The 16,815-nt window shown below is 52.4% G+C and overlaps 3 protein-coding genes across 3 annotated transcripts; 1 reads left to right on the top strand and 2 right to left on the bottom strand.

Annotated features, from left to right (window-relative positions):
• Nucleotides 1–3,571: 3,571 nt before the first annotated feature.
• SAPIO_CDS5415 (Uncharacterized protein) lies at nucleotides 3,572–7,485 on the top strand (the record flags this gene model as incomplete). Its single annotated transcript, XM_016787749.1, has 2 exons — nucleotides 3,572–3,589; nucleotides 4,108–7,485. 2 exons carry the CDS (start codon nucleotides 3,572–3,574, stop codon nucleotides 7,483–7,485), a joined length of 3,396 nt encoding a protein of 1,131 aa, XP_016642764.1.
• A 1,154-nt stretch (nucleotides 7,486–8,639) lies between these two features.
• On the bottom strand, nucleotides 8,640–11,974 carry SAPIO_CDS5414 (Uncharacterized protein; the record flags this gene model as incomplete). Its single annotated transcript, XM_016787748.1, has 6 exons — nucleotides 8,640–9,097; nucleotides 9,170–9,484; nucleotides 9,552–9,788; nucleotides 9,858–10,674; nucleotides 10,751–11,786; nucleotides 11,856–11,974. 6 exons carry the CDS (start codon nucleotides 11,972–11,974, stop codon nucleotides 8,640–8,642), a joined length of 2,982 nt encoding a protein of 993 aa, XP_016642763.1.
• Nucleotides 11,975–13,140: 1,166 nt separating this feature from the next.
• Nucleotides 13,141–15,193, bottom strand: SAPIO_CDS5413 (Protein VTS1; the record flags this gene model as incomplete). Its single annotated transcript, XM_016787747.1, has 3 exons — nucleotides 13,141–13,169; nucleotides 13,270–14,547; nucleotides 14,674–15,193. The coding sequence occupies 3 exons, from the start codon at nucleotides 15,191–15,193 to the stop codon at nucleotides 13,141–13,143; spliced, it is 1,827 nt and encodes a 608-aa protein (XP_016642762.1).
• Between the last annotated feature and the right edge of the window lie 1,622 nt (nucleotides 15,194–16,815).

The raw sequence follows: 16,815 nt of genomic DNA, 5'->3' as shown, positions 1-16,815 counted from the left end.
GTAGGAGACACATCTTGAGACTGCTGAGTACCTCGTTCGAAGGAGTATCTCGACTTCGCCTGCATCAATTGATGAAAAAAGATGAAAAAAAAAAAAAAATTGTACCGAAACTCGCGGAATCTGGTAAACGACATCGCACATCAGGGAACAGGGGAGAGCTGGAAACATGGGAGGATCATGGATGGACGGCGTCCGCCATCATCCCTGCAGAAGCAACTCTGTCCCGCCTTATCCTGGTAAAAGCTGTCCAGCAATTTTCAAGGATCTTGTGTCGATTTGCATGGTTCTCGGTCGGAGTAGGAATTTGTCTCCGCGAGTATTTTCGACAAGTTGAGTCCATCCTCGCAAGCTAATAGGCGTTTCGGCGTTCCCACCCCCGACTAACAGACGAACAGGGCAAGGGGATGTCCTTTGTATTCTTGTCTGAGTTGCAGTTGTCTCTCATTAATCCCCCCTCTCATCTTGGATCCTGTTCGGTAATAAGTCTCACAATTTCTCATGGAGAATAATGCCGATCACCCATCCTTGCAGATAGCATCTCTGGTTTCTGATATGCCCCAGTACCGCTGTGTATGATGCACTAAATCTCGTTCCCCACAGGTTTCGTTCGAACCAGCGGAAGTGGGTTTCGGTTTAACGCTTGATGAATGACTCTAAGAGTTGCGTACGAAGCCGGATTGCAGCCATCCTATACGTGAGTACCAAGTAGCTAATGGTGTGTACATTGCTTCGCCAATTGCCTTCGACAGGTCGAATATTCATCCACACTTCCGCTCAATGTGTACGAAGGAGTCGAAGAGTCGGGGCCGGTAGTTCGAAATTCTCCACGACTGGGTGTCTTGGCCCCAAATGGCATGTGGAACGCAGCGAGCGCGTAAGGAGCCCTCCACTCTTTCATAACCTATCCACGCACAGATACGAGTCTGTCTTTCCTTGGGTGGGATTGGAACAACGCCTCTCTCATCTTTAGAGCCAATTCGGTGGATCCGTGGAAATGGGCATCTGACACAGCAACTGCAGGACCCCAGACGAAGACCCAAAGAAGGTTGAAATGTCAAATTGCGAAGTGTCGGAGCGTCTTCAGTGCCTTGTGCCCTGATTCTTCGGTCTCCTTGTGACTTTTTTTCCTCTTCTTCTCCAAGGCTTTGCTGAGTCTCTTCTGCTCACAAGGACAGACCCTGTGAGACTGTCCCAAGACAACCTCGGCGGTTGCGTACGATTTGCTCTCGTCGCCGTTATTCTGCTGTACGAAGTAGTGTAATATTCCTTTGCATGCCTGCCTGCGACACTCTCGCAGACCATTCCCTTAACAGCAGGCCTGCATGAATACGTACAGAGTAATGTTGATCAACTGATGAGTATCAGATTCATCCTGATCTCACTCTTTGTGAAGCCGACAAAACATGGGAGCCAATGGATAATAGCACAAAATGGCACTGATCTTGCAATTGACGCCTGTGTGCTAAACTAAATAATTCCTCTGTCACTTGGCACGCCTGGAAATGCTCAGTACCCACCTTGGTGCCCTTTGGAGGCTTGGACTCTCTCTGCCAGTGTTCTGACGCAATCTGTCTCGACGCGACACAGCTTCAAGCAGTAAGCCGTCTCAACCGACTCGTAGCGAGCTAGCCTGTCCCTGTCTGGACGTATTCTAGGGTGTCCACTAAGCTCTGAAGCAGTGAAGAATGATTGGAAATTCCTTCGTAGAAACCTTTGGGGGCTAAAGACAACGGAGGTTCAAGTCTAACCCTTGGCGGGGCCGAGATTCAGAGGAATCGGGGCAATTAATCCAGGACATCGGCAAGACTTGGATGAGCTCGCCTATCTTTGGGCGAAGCAGTCTGCCTCAACGGCACAATGAGCGACCGAGTCGGATATAGTAGGCATTTCTCTATATGCTCAATACCCCCATGAAAGCCCTTTGCTCCCTATCCTCGGTCGTATCCCATTTGACACTTAATAGTGGCGAGAATTGCATGTTTGTCTTCTGCAGAGTCTTTTCTTTTCGTGCAGGCTAATAGTCCACTAACCATTTGATGGCTCCATGAGGCGAGAAACACCAATCTTAGCAGGATCGACTTTGTCCACTCTCATCAGGTAATTTGGCGCGTTACACGGGCTGACAGGGCTAGATGCATTGATCGGACCAAGTAAAATTGGAATAAAATTGAAAGTGCTTCTGATTGATCCACTACAAATGCGCCCAGGCTTACAATCGTAGGGAGTGTGCAGGCTCGCATGCACTGCGTCGATGACGGTGCGCGCCCCTGGGGTCGTAACTGCGCAGGTACTGGGCACGAGGGCTCCAAGTGCCAGACTCCGTCCAATGTCCTGGGCCAAGTCCCGCCCGGTTTCTGGTTCAGGGCACTGACTGAAACGACCAACCCACATAGCCTGGCCTGACCAGCAGAGCTCTTGGACGGTGCGTGCCTGTCTCTCAAAAGTACATTTGCTGTGTAGTACTGCTACTCGACCTCGCCTCACCCTACACAGCTGCTCGTTGACCTGAACATTGTCGATATACATACTTCGTACATCAATTGATTCAATGCATCATTATCGTCATTAGGATTCATATCCCCAATCGATGCGCTGGCTCTGGATGGAATGCCACTAAAAACTCGCGTACCTCGCTCGTACTCCGTCTGAGTTGAAGATCGTATGTAGTATTTTTGACGATTGCTCCGTCCACTGCCGTCAAGCCACCGACCAATTTTACCGTGTTCTTCGAGTTCCTTGAGAGGCTCGTTCCTTCTTCCCCCTCAAGCTAATAATACAGCGTACACCCACCCACACACCCCTCCCCCCTTCCTGCTGCCAAAATACCCAGACGGGACGGTACCGCGCAACACCTACATACCCATACGCAGACCGAATACTGGTACTCAATACGTACAATTACACCAGGCCAAATACTGCATACAATTGTACCTTCACACAAGGAGTAATTTGACATCAATACTTGCGACTCGTACATCTGCCTCTAACCGTGTTTCCCTCATCCGCTCGGTCCTTCCAAGCATTTTGTTATTCCTCTTCGTCTCTTATATACACTTTTTCTACTTCTTCTCCGTCCACCTTGTTTTTTTCTTTTTTTGCTACTCCTTCCGTTTCTTTCTTTGTTTTCCCCGTTGGGCGAGTGTCTCTTTCCTCGGAGACCAATTCTTTTTTCTTTTCCTTTTCTTCTGGGCCTTCCTCGTTCTTTCCCTATTTCGCCCCAGCTTTGGAGGGATTAGAATTTTGGAAGGGACGGGTCGAGTAAACAACAACCCCAGAAACCCAGGGTGTTTTGCGGCGGTGGTCTTCGATTTCCTCCCCATTGCCTGGATCTTCTCCCTCGTCATCCAGCAGATCCCTCTCCCGAATCCCCAACAACATCGACAGCCGATCCCGACACGCGAAAATTTCATCTAGGTCTCGGACGTGGGAAATTGACAATGTCCTGAGAACGATGCTTATTCTGCCATCGCATCTGGAGAGAGCCGCCTACCTTCGTCGATCGCTCGCGCGCATGGTCCCTTTCCTTTCGCGTCATACCTCCTCCGAGTAGGGCCTCTTCCCCAGAGTGAAGATGCAGGCCATTCCAAGTGTGAGTCTCCCTGATTTCCTTTCAGATCATCTTTTTCTACCAATTTACCTGCTTGGTTTTGGAATTATCCGCGCCGGGACTTGATCTCCCAGGGTGGATTCCTGCCCATTGCATTTAGTGTCCTTGGCTGGGGACTCAAAACACCCGTCGAACTCGGTGGATCATGCTGCTGCCCTAGCATGCAGTGCTTTTTTTTCTTCCTTTTTGCCCTGCGCTGCTTATTTTTTTTTCTCGTCTATTCTGAATCACTCCTCTGGCTTGCTCCTCTCCAGTTCTCCCTGGACTGCTCTCATCTCAATTCTCTGGAGAAATGAATGCTTGCCTCGCAGGAAATTAGACACCACAAAAGTTTTTGGTTCTTTGCTTCTGGCATTTCATGCCCACCTTAGATTCTCTTCTCTTGCTATCCTCCCCCCGCTTGCCCTACAACTGCCGTCTTGAGCTATTCCTCCTCATTCAAGCTCCAATACAGCCTGTTGACTTCAATTGCTAACTCAGGCTCGCTCCTCCTTGCTTAGCTTGTTGGAACTGGCACTGCTGTCGCTGCTGCGGCCACCGGTTTAGTCTTCAGCCAACCCGCCGACTTGAATTCGACCACCGACCAAACAGTGACGAACGAGAGGCAATCTACATTGGCCGGCGAAGGTCCCGAGTACGCTTACGCCGGTGCTTCTCTTTTCTCGAGACCGGGCACCAGCTCCTACACACCGGCTTCTGCGGCAGAGGATAAAGCCTACAACACACTCCCCCACCACTTCTCTCTCACCGACTCGACCTCGACCCCCCCTCGACCGAGGCAGCCCAATCCTCACTTGACCTCGAAACAAGGACATCTTAGGCGTCTCTCCTTGAACCGGCCGGGGGATTACTCGACCCATCCGATTGCCGAATCTTCTAGAGACTCACTATCTTCCAATGGCTCGTGGATAAAACGGTTTTCCATTCGCCCATCTAGTGTCCGGTCGAGTGTCGGGCCCGATACGCAGTCATTGACCTTCTCCCACGGATCTTCTGCTCCATTTCTTCCCTCAGACGTCATAACCCCCCTTCCTCCTAATAAGTTGGTGAAGCGTCCACCCCCACCGTCGCACGCCAACTACAGCGATCCCCAGTCCAGACGCCGTTCCAAGACACATCTCCCAAGCCTCCGCCGCCCGGCCACGAGCCACCAGAGATCGGCCACGTTGCGACAGTCAAGGCAGGGTAACAACGACCTAACCTCTCCGCCGTGCTCGCCGAGGAAGTTCTCTTTCGACCGGCAGTTGCCGGGACTCGACCTCTCTCCGCCGGTTGACCGGGATCATATTCTAACTCATCCGGCCCCTGCCCCACGTGGGTGGATCTCATTCTTCCACTCCCGCCTCGTCAAGGTTGGTGTAAAGGGAATCTCGTCGCGCTCAAACGACGGAGGCCCTTCCACATTGGTGAAGCGGATTTCTCCTAATAATAGTCATCGAAAGCCTGTCTACCTAACGCAGCCGGGTGCCATCTCATCTATTCCCACGCAAAAGCGTGGTCCTGATTGCGCGGAGGAGGAGCAACCAGAGGTAGCTGATGATTCAAACGGCCGATCCACGGATTCCTCGAATTCCACCCCCGAGGATACTCCTTCGAAACGGGCAAAACGTTCCATTTCTATGACCTTTTCGTCCCCGGGTAATTGGATTATGCGGTCAGGTAGCATTCGCCGCCCCAAGCGGGGATCGGAGTCGACGAAGCCAGGAGGTAAACGGCATGTTTCTGCGCCAGTGTCGACGGATCCTGCCCAACAGGAGAGGAGCCCCAATGGGAAACTGACTCGGACGAATGCCAAGAGCAAGACGACGGATGACGTCGTCGATCCGTCGAAACAGACGCTTGCCCAGGCTAGGAACCGAAATACTTCCTCTCCCTTGCCTCCTCTTTCCCGACTGTCGAGTTTCAACATTGACTTGACGAAATTGAGTGCCGCTTCGGGTGCGCCCTCACCCGTAGGCGCCATTTCGCCCACTATCCGACCTCATCAGCCGTCCGGAAGTTCTCGTGCCTCTAGCTCCATGGTACCTCCAGGCTTGTCTCGGACTCATCGATCGCCAACTTTGACAAGTTCCGACTTCGACGGCAGAGATTTTACGTCCGGCGACGATGATGACACGGACTTCAAGAGTGATACGATCTTTGACTCGATAAGAACCGTGGCCTCCGGTCGCGTACGGTCTACCGAGACGCCTCTCGAGTCGATGTTTGATGAGTCGCCACCAAGCACTGCGGGACAGACGAAGGCTAAGCGATTGTCGATACAAGAGGTCCTAATTCGAAACTGGGATGGTGAGCATGACAGGATCATGGAAGAGGATGACGAAGGTGCCTTGACGCCCGTCCGCCTTACCCACAACATTGGCGGCCTCCAGGAGCCAGCAACAATTGTCAGGAATGATAGTTTTACCCTGGGAGGCAGCACCAACCATTACTCACTCCCGAACAAGGATTTTGGTCGTCTGTCCCTCGACGATGATGACGAAGACTGGACCAGGGACGACTACACGGACCAAGATGATGATGTCCTCAGTAACCGGCTATCTCCACCATCGAAGAACAGCGTGGTGAATGCTAGAAATATACACCCCAATCTTCGGGTAGCGCTTGCATCTATTAGTGGCAACCGACACTCGGAAGCAAGGAACTCGACAATGACAGAGCGACCCCTCAGCAACCTCTTTGATTGGAGCGAGCCAGCAGTTTATGAGAAGCAGGACGGCGAGGGCCAGTCTCTGCGGCCCAAGACTGTCCATGGTAAGCAGGACATTGACATTAGGGGTGGCAGGGCCGTCACTAGGAGAGGCCCCATTGCGGCCCATGTTAGGAGCCAGAGCGTCCCCATCGTCCATGACCAAATCGAGAACCAAAAGACACCATCCAGTACTAAATTTGGGACTTGGGGCCTGGGTAGCAAGGGCGTCAGCGAAGATTGGGGTGACGATTTTGAGTTTGAAGAGTCCCCTACCGAGTTGACTACAGGCAAGGATTCGTGCAGAAGCTTCGTCGTCCCCGAACCGATCCAAGCATCCCAATCCAGCGTCAAGGCTCACTCGGGCCAAATCCGAGAACTCTCGCTTCTGGTTAATGACCTTAAGCGACTCTGCCGACACGGGCGCGATATGGACATGCTTGGGGGCCCACATGCCAGTCTTTGGAAGGAAGCAGAGGGCATCATTGCGTTAGCCTCACCCGACGAGGATGAACCCATGGAGGGTACTCAAACCGCTTCCTCGTCCCCGCCCACGGAGATCCCATCCAACATCAGTGATAGGTTTAACGACGACGGGTTTGACGCCGCCTCGTTAGACTTTTCGGACATTAGTATGTCAAAGACGACTGTGGTTCGCTCGCGTCATTCGATCCGACGAAGATCAGTCATCCCCGATGATGACATATTTGGCGGCGGCGGGGGTGGCGGCAGTTGGCCCCTATCCGACGATAGTTCTCTCCCCGACGCTCCGCGGACACCCGAGAATAGGGCTACGCGTAGCACTGATGACGTTTCCGGGATTGTTAAGACGGTCATGGACGCCATGCAGCAACGCTCTGTTTCGACGCCGGTTCGCGGACAAGCGAACAACAAAGTGCACTTCGACACGGGAAGTCTCAAGGCTCTTGTTAAGCGAGCCGGCGACCTTCGTGACATGCTTTCCGAGCTAGTCCGCAGAGCAGATCCCATTGCGCCTAGCCCTGCTCGTACACCTCGCCACGACGGCAGCCCGGCGTTTACTCGAGTGTTTAATGAACCCCCCTCGAGCCCCTCGCGGCGGTTGCCTCATAGCCGAAGCAATAATTCGGTCCTCAGCCGGACGTCCATGGATACATCATCCTCGACGACCATGGGTCCAAAACGCATGCAGGTGATGACTGTCAGCTAGAATTCCTCTAATGAGTTTTGTTTTCTTTTCCTCTTTTGGCGCAAGAGTTACACTTGAAGATGATTTTTTATGAACGACTAAAAATGCAATCTCTTTCCCTCTTGTATGTCTCACGACTTGGGGAGGATGTCAAACAGAGATTCGCCAGGCCAGCACACTTTACTATGTGCTAGCCATGTACATGTACGACTATGAGAACGGCTTGGGGTGTGTGTCTTCATTGGTGTCGGGTATTATTTCTTTATTTTCCTTTGTCTTCTACATTTCCTCTGTCATTGGGAGTTGTTACACATTCCAACACATTGCGTCTATGTGCATAGCGATGGCCTACGGATTGGGTTGTCTTTTTCCTTTTTTTTTTTTTTTTTCTTTTTCTTTTTTTTCTTTTTTTCCTTTTCATTTTCTAGGTGTTTCTACTCATTATGTTCATAATGTACCAGCATACGCATAAACGATGGTCATGCCGTTTCTACGGACCTGAGATGACGAATAAAAAAAAGGAGGATTTGGTTCTGATACGTTCTCTGTTCTCTGTTCTCTGTTCTCTCTGTCTCTTTAACGTGTCCTATGTTTCTAATGTGTTGACTGCCTTCTTTGTCCACTATTGCCGGCTGATTCTTATGGAACAGGTGGGAGTGGTTTTCGCGAGTGTCTCTTCGCTTTGCATTGGGCATCTGCAAGATATACAGGGGATAGGGGGAAGATTCGAGGGTGAAAACCTACATGGCCCGGAAGGGGTAGCTACGGCCGGGTGATGAGATTACCATCATCAGTCTTCGGGATCGAGGCTCTCCTTAATGAGACAGGGTGATGTGGCTTCTTTTCTTACTCTCCTTTGTTCGGGACTTAGAGTCGAAAAAAATTAGGTGCGAGATATACACGGAATATAGTGAGGATTCGGCGTCAGTGTAGTAGGTCGATTTCGTGTACTCTTCTCAACTTTGAATTCTATTCCTGAACAACGGCCAGTAGTCAGGCCCACTGAAAGCGCCATCCTGACATCTACACACGCAAGAACGGGTCATAATATGGGCCGTGAAACACTTTTGGAACCTCATTTTTGGTGAAGAAAATTAAGGGGGTATCTAGCAATCAAAACTCAACGCCAACTTTCTCCCAAGAAAAAAAAAAAAAAAAAGCCAGTTACCCTTGTTCTACAAAACAAGAGCCCTCAACACCTCCCTCGCAGCCTCCAGATCCCTACTCAGAACATACGAAACCCACATATTAAACGCCGCAGCCATCTTCACCACCCTCCCGCCATCATGCTGGCTCCTCCCCGTCACACCGTCAACCTCATCACCTCCTTCATCAAGCATTTCACCGGCTGTCCGCGGCGCGAGGACCTCGAGGGGTACCTTCCGATAGTAGTCGAGAGCGAGGTGCTGAAGTCCCAGGAGCTGGAAAGTCCTGCCGAGGCCGTAGTTCGCCTCGTCGGAGCGGTGCGGGCCGAGGCTGGAGTAGTAGTCTAGGAGGAAGGCGAGGCCTTGGAGGATGAGGTATTGGCGGTTTACTGCTTGGCGTTTGAGGCCGTAGTGGATGTAGCCTAGGCCTAGGCTTAGGTTTATGACGGGGTTGGAGGGGTCGAGAGAGCGGGCGCGAAGGAAGTAGTCTTTTTTTGTTTGGGATTGGTTAGTGAAATCAGGGGAGGAATGGGCGAAGGGCGAGAGAAAGGGAAACTTACGGATGGCGTAGACGTAGCTTGTAGACGTAAAAAGAATATGCCCGTAAAGCATCAACGGGCTCACGTCAAGATGCGTATGGCCGGAAGCTCCCGCCGGCGCGTTCCCCGAGGCTGTAACGGCGGCGTCCATGGCCTTGATCTGTCGGAGGATGAACTTTTGCGCGGGGCCCGAGCTGTACCAGGAGATGGAACTCTGGCAGAGCCTGCAGAGGAGGGAGAAGAGGCGGAAGGAGTCGGAGGAGAGGACGTGGTCGCGCATGATTTGGCGGGAGATGGAGACGCAGGTTTCTTCGTCGCCGGCGTAGATGGCGCACGCTGTTGTTGTTAGCATTGGGGAACACGGCGTCAGCAACTCGCGATTAGGATATAAAAAAAAACTTACTACCCCAAGTGATGTAGATGAAAAAGACATTGTCCTCCGACACAGTAAAGACCGTAGAGTCCTTAGCCGCCTCACACACCCGGTACGACTCCTCATACTGCCCCGTCGCCGCAAGGCTAAGCGCGTAGTCAAGGAACAAATCAAGCCAGTTCCCAAAGGAGATACCCTGGTATTCTTTAAAGTTCGTATCGCGGAGACCTCCATCCTGGGTGTCAGGCGCTTGAGGTACGATGATAGCTGAGAAAAATAAATCGGGTTAGCAATTTTGACCCCATGCACGATTAGAAGTAGGAATCTTTTCCTTACCTTTTGACAAGCGCTCTGCAATCACATCCAGATTCGAGAGCTGCCCGGCCTCGCGCTGCTGCAAAGTAGCATTCGTCCGCCCCAAGAACTTGAGGTACTTATCCCAAGAGTAAAACTTGCGGTAGGACCTAAAATCGTCAATGAGCTCCTTCGCAGCCGCCATCCACGCGGGGACGAGACCCTCGTCCCCTTCGCGGATCTTGGCCTTCAGATCTTGTACCGTGAGGTACTGCGTCGATAGCCGCTGGGCCCTTTCCATCTCCTCTCGGCGCCTCATGTCCGGGTCTACCAGCCTCTTGGGGCGGTATCGTGTAGGGATAACTCCGGACGGCTTGGCCTTGAATCGGACGGAGGCGCCCTTGGGCCGGTGCAGGTAGTACGACCTCCGCGAGAGCGGGACAGGCTTCAACTTGTCCCTATCAGCGCCAGCACCACCGGCTAGGGCGGCTTGTGTCTCCTGCAAGGTCATGGCCTCGTTGACCAGAATCAAAGCCTCCTCGTCTTCGTGGGCGGTAGAGTAGAGATTAGCAAGCTCTACACGAGCGTCGATGTTGTCGACATCAGCCTCGATCGCTGCAAGGAAACACTCCTCTGCGGCCGATGACTCTCCCTTCAGCAGGTGGCATCGTCCCAGCTGTAGGAGGATCAGGGCATCCGGCTCGTCGGGGAGACTACGGAGGAATTGATAGTATGCCTGGGCTTCGGCTATAAGCTCGTGTTCGAAAAGCTGACCCGCGAGGTCACGGATTAAGAATGGAAAAGCAGCCATATCAGCCACCATGTCCGCTCGGGATGGATCCAAGTACTTCAGATGATGCTGTTTCGATGATGGTTAGTAAACAGAACGGATACATAGTAATAATACTATCTCGGGGTTCGGGTTCTATACTTACCAAGGCCTCTGAAAAGTCCTCGACCGAAAGGCGATAAATAGCCAGACGCACACGCAAATCTCTTGGCAGTCCAAGTCCATACGCCATCGGACCCGGCTGAGCAGCGGTCGCGTACTCGGGAAGCTCCATCCGACGCTCATCGCCCTCGTCAAACTCCCTATCATCAATCTCCAACTGATCCCAAAACATGTCCTCCGCACGGCCCAGAAGCCGACGAGACAACGACTTGAGCCTAGCAATCGCATCCCTGTACCGGCCAGCATAAGCCAACAGCTCGGTATAAATGCCAACATCATACCAGGTAATCGGCAAGGCGTCGACATGGCCAAAGTAAAGATCATACGCATCAACGGCCGCCGCAGCCGCCGTGGCCACATTCTTCGAATCCATGCACGCCTCCGCCAACTTCCTAATAACCTCCAAATCCAACGGCCTCTGCGCCAACACGGACTTGTAATCGGCAATGGCGAGCGAAATATGACCCAGCCGATGACAAGCGATGGCCCTCCCGACTCTCGCATCCATATTCTTCGGATCGGCATTCACAGCAGCAGAATAACACATGCGCGCCGTATTCAAATCAACCCCACGGTTCTCCTCAGCGACCTCAAGAGCAAAAGAAGCGCACTTAAGCCACTCCTGCACATCCTTGGGCCTCAAATGCGCCGCGTACACCATGGACATGAGCGCCCTGTCCACCTGACCCTCCTCGCGGAAGATGGACGAAAGCGTCGTCCACGCCTGGTGCGTCTCGGCGTTGATCCGGATCACTTCGAAGACGAGGTCTTTGGCCTCTTGGTAGTTGCCCATCATAAAGGCCCTATTGGCCTTGAAGAGCCTCGCCTTGATGTCGCCGCGGGGTTCGACGGCTTTTCGCGGGCCGCGGGGGGCGGAGCGTCCTGCTTGGGGGGATTTTGGGCGGGGGGCTACGCCGTTTTGGGAGGCGAGGAAGGCTCGGACGGAGACGTTGAGCTTTTCGATGTCTTGCTCTAGGTCCTCGACATCGGAGTCGGCGTCTGCGACGTCTCCATCTTGGCTGTTTCGCGTGATTGTTAGCAAAGGAGGGTGTGTCCCCATGGTAATTTCGGGAAAAGGTTATACGTACAGGACGGCATAGTTGACTGGGCTTGGCCCGTCATGAGCGCTTGGATGTCTGCGGAACTCGGGGGCGATATCTTCATCCATAGGCACGAGCCCAAAGCTCTGTAGAGATAGGCCCGCCATTTTGGTGGCTCGGCTCTGAGGGACTTCTACTACTAAGTCTCACAGAGTGGCCTTTAACATAGTCAAGTGAGCTAGACTGACTGGTGGGCTGGTGGCAAGGTGAGGAAGAGAGTGACGGCGAAGTGGTCGGGAGCTTAATCCGTGAAACCCGCCGCGGGAATCTATACGAGCGGTATGAAGAGCCCTGTTTGGTTCTGATGGCCTTTTCGATACTGGCGTCAGGCTTATAAAGGTAATCTTGATCCGATTCAAGGTTGTGTTTGTTTCATTCGCCGTCGAAGCTTGAACAATATGAAGATGAAGTACTTTGAGGTTGGCGATGGCGGGAAAGATGACTAAGCAGTCGACGTCAAGATCTCGATATCCAGAAGTCAACGACAGACGCATGCACATCCGATCATCGAAAGTCCGTGAAACGGATAAAACTGCAGCCCAGTCCAGGAATCAAGGGAGTCGAGTCGAGGACATTTCCTTCATCCCAAGCCTCATCTTGTCATGTTTACAAAGCTCGAATGCATCTGGTGTATTGATATCTCGACACTACACAACAACTCCGCACAACATCCACCCGAGCTCTGCATCTTTCATCTTGATCTTTTGAACGTCAATTTCTTCTATTATTACCTCAATCCTAGACGGCAAAATGTATATGCCTAAGGAAACCTGAGAATTCCCGGTAGGCGTTCGGTAGGCAATAATGACACTTCCAAGAAACCAGAACAGATTTTGGGGTAGTTTTAAAAAAGAAAGCATCCGATACTCCGTCCATATGTTTCCTCCACATCCTAGCTGAAACGAAATCCTGGAAAGAATTGGATGGACATGAGTGTGCTTTTTTCTCTCTTTTTTCATTCTTTTTTTTTTTTTTTGTTTGATCGAGGGCAGAGATATCCCTTAGCCACCATATATACCCTTCACAACCCTTGGGAGCCTGGACAAAAATCGAAGGGGCCCAACATCAAAGGTAGATGTGAACATGAATATGAATGCATGAGTGTTGCGGTGTGTGTTTGTGTAGTTGTGATTTGTGTACAAGATCCCCCCAAGTAAAAAAAAAAAAAAAAAAAAAACTCAATGGTATCTAAGGGCCATGTTGTAGCATTCTCCTTTTCTGCTGGATATCATACAACATCCCCAGAGAACATAACACATCATCATCAAACTAGTTATCCGATCCTGCCCTCAGCTTTCGCATCTATAGTTATCATAGTTGGTTAGCATCATCATTCATTTCCATTGCCATTATACAATGTCATGTTCAACAGGAAAGCGAAAAGTGGAAAGAGAGTACGAACCCTTGACCTGCTCAAATACCTTGAGCATCTTCCTTCGCGCACCTAGCGCATTAACACCTCGCTCCTCAAGAGCCTTATCATCAAGCTCAATCAATTCAGTCCACTTCATATCCTTCAAGTTCTCAGTGTACTTGTGGAGACGAAGGCTGCGGAGCCAAGCAGGGATATCCTGGAGAAGCGAAGGGTCGGTAGGATCCTCTGGTGGCTTCGAGTTTCCTCGCCGGCCTCGGGGCGACCTGCCGCGCACCATATCCGAATGGTCCGAGAGATAACCCTCGTGCAGACCAATTCCTAGCTGGCCGAGGTTTACGGGAGGAATGGCATTACCCAATAACTGCGTACCGTCGTAGGCGCTGAGGAAGCCATTGTTGCGCGGAGAGGTGAAAGGAACGCCGGCGTTGGGGAATGCAGTGCCCTGCATGGCAATTCCGGGGGAGCTAGGACGAGAGCGCTGTCCGAACGATAGACCCTGCTGAGTCTGGAGAGCAATCATATGCTCGCGGCTGACCACCTGACCGTGCTCGTTAATCATAACCACGTTAGCACTAGGTAGGTTGACACCCTGAGGGTTGGGGTTCAAGCCGGGAGGATTGCTCGGGCCCTGCATATTATCGTTAGGTCTGTTCTTGCGATACTTTCGGACGTCGTCGAGAGCGAAGCGGTTGTTCACAGTAGAAAGCGCCGCAAGCTTCATCGCCGTCGCGTTGGCAACCATGTCCGCCTGCGTGTTGGCTTGCGCGGAGTTGAAGTTAGCCACCAGTGGCGTGTTCACCATGCTAGCCCAGTTACCGCTACCCGCTGTGTAGGGGGATAAGAGAGGCAAGTCGGACGCGGAAACCTCGGGGGCCGTGATCGTCGTGCTCTGGATCGCACTGTTGCTAGAGAGCTGAGGAGGGCGCGGAGATCGAAGCCCAGACGATGGCTGAGGCTGGACAAACTGGCCCATGGGGGGCAAGGAAGTAGCAGGCTTCGACTGGCCAGCAGCCTCGTTGCTGATGGGCCAAGGCGAAGAGGGGTTCTGCGCTCCCGAATCCGTCTCAACAGGGCCAGCCACGGTGCTGTTGCGGTTCGAGGCGGGCGGGTTACCCGTCTGCTGGGTAAACTTGGCCTTCTCGGTCGCGATGGCGGCGGCGGCATCGGGGAACATGGCATTGATGGTAGAGGGGTCGAGTCCAGACTGCCTCTTTCCAGCGGCGGCAGTGGGGCGGACCATGGAATTTCGAGCAGAGTCAACGCTCAGCTTGCTCATGGCATCGTTCAAGCGATTGGACATGGGATCTACAACGAAAGTATGAGGTATTAGCAAGAATGGACAAAAACGGCACAAGTAGCGAGTAGGAACAATGATGCAGGCGGGGTTGTGGCAGTAAACCATTCGCAAACTGCCAAAGAAACAAAACTAACCCTTGTCAAAGCTAGTCGGGGACAGGACACCAGACATGGGGTGGTTCTTTCCCATCTGCTGCAAAACCTGGATGAAGAATCGGATCTGGACCTGCGTGGTCTGCTGCAACAGCGCATAGAGGGCAGCAGTCCGCTCAGCTTCGCTCAGGACACGGAACCACTGTTCAATAGCGCTGAGTTCATCCTTGAAGTCCTGATCGAGGGTGGCTGCGGCCATCTCCTCCAGAGTGGTCTCGTACTGGTCAATATCGGCAAGCCACTGCTGAGCAAGCTCTTGCTGGGGGTCGGTTTCTATGTTGGCTTGACCTTGACCGAGCTGGACACGACCGTAGAAGTCGGAAGAGGGTCGGGCGCGGTCTGTCGAAATGTTGGATCCGGTTAGGGCGGCCATGTCTGCGGACGCACGAAGGTGGCTCGAGCCAACAGCACGGGATGAAGGGGGTCTGAGAGAGGAGACAGTGTTCACCTCGGGGGTGCTGTTCCGGTTGCCGGGGATGTGAGCGCCAGACATGTTGAGCATTGCGATTACGACAACGGTGTCAGCCGGCTGTCGAGAGGTGGGTGGGTAAGATTAAAAACGGCGTGGAGAGAAGAAGTAGAAGAGGGGGTGCCAAATGCGTGCTGACCAAGTTCGTCGTGCGAGATGGGAGCTTGGCTAAGGCACAGTGACCCCGAAGCAGAGTCTTGCTAAATCTAGTCACTTCGGTTAATTTTCGTTGTCGTGTATGACGAGATACGGAATCGATGGATTCGTTTCTTCGACCGAGTGGATGGGGGTTTGGTTAGAGATCCCGAAGGCGAGAGAGCATTCGCCGCGCTGTATCGAAACCGAGCTGAGTGTGGGGTACAGGCGAGGTCCACCGGCGAGATGACGGATACGATCAAATGCGGGTGGGCAACGCGATTCGGCTCAGGTGATGATTCGAATGGGAGGATTTTCGGACGCGAATTGCTACCGTCGGAGCAGGTAGAAAGACTCCCTCCTTTGAAACAAAGGAAGACGAGGGGGAAGGCAAAGCTGACGGTTTGCCTAGTTTCGCTTCTCGTCGAATGTTCTTGTGTGTGCGTCCCACCGAATTTGGGTTCCGGGTCCAGGGGCAGAAAGGACGGAGGGTGATTCGAAGGTTTTCGCTATCCGCACTTCTTGCACAAACTAGCGAAAGTATCGGAGATAAGGCCGCCTTATGGTGGTCGGTAGCGGAAGGGAAGGGGATCGTTAGTCGTAAATACTGAGGGCGGATGACAATGATCACAGGCTGAAACAAGGCCGCTGGGAATCCTGCCAGGAGGCACGGAAAATCTCCAAGAGTAGAAACAAGCCGGACCCGCAGGCGGTTGCTGTCAGCAGTTCGATGCGACTAAACGAATTTAAATAAACGCACAAAGGTAAACAGGAAGAAAGGGTAAAAGATGACCAGGCCACACCACAGGTTTGGCGGAGGGAAAAAAGAGTGTGGATTAGGGGGAAATGGGGGGAAAGGTGAGAAGGTGATGGAGAGGAGGAGAGGTAAGGGATTGGAAGCTCTGGACAAGGGAGCAGAGGTCCTCAAGAGAAGGAGAATTTCCGGGTCTGGCTGCTTCCAGGCAGAGGGTGGGAAAACTAAGGTACTCGGGAGTAAAAGGGTGAAAAAAGAAAAAAAAAAAAAAAAGCTGCTGGGCACGGACGAGGAAGTGATGTTGTAGTGTAGGATTAGAGAGAAACCTGAACGAACACGGCGAGGGCAGAAATGTGGAATCGAAGTTCAGTGAGAAGTACAAGGTACAATGTACCCTGTAGAACGGGTGGTGCGGAAGGGGAGGGAAGGTCTAGTCCAGCCCATCCAACGCCAACAACGATCAATTGATCTCAGGCAGTTGATCTCAGGCTGTTGATTCGACGAGGGTTTTGAGTTCAATGGAAATCAATGGGAGGGCACAGGTTTGTGAATAACCGATCAAGGCCCCAGTGACCGATGAATCACCTGAAAATAGTGGGACGCAGCTTGCATCAGGGGCTCCAAGTCTCCGCGAAGAGAAAGAACATTGGACCCAACAGCCTCCGAATCACCGCCTATTAGCTCCTTCCCATCGAGGCCCGCTGTGTACTTCGTATCAAGTAATCAAGTAATCAAGTAGCCGAGTATCGACGCTCGTCGCCATGGC

Source organism: Scedosporium apiospermum, assembly GCF_000732125.1.
Source record: "Scedosporium apiospermum strain IHEM 14462 chromosome Unknown SEQ_SAPIO_0098, whole genome shotgun sequence".
Lineage (NCBI taxonomy): Eukaryota > Fungi > Ascomycota > Sordariomycetes > Microascales > Microascaceae > Scedosporium > Scedosporium apiospermum.
This window is presented reverse-complemented; position numbering and strand designations above follow the sequence as displayed.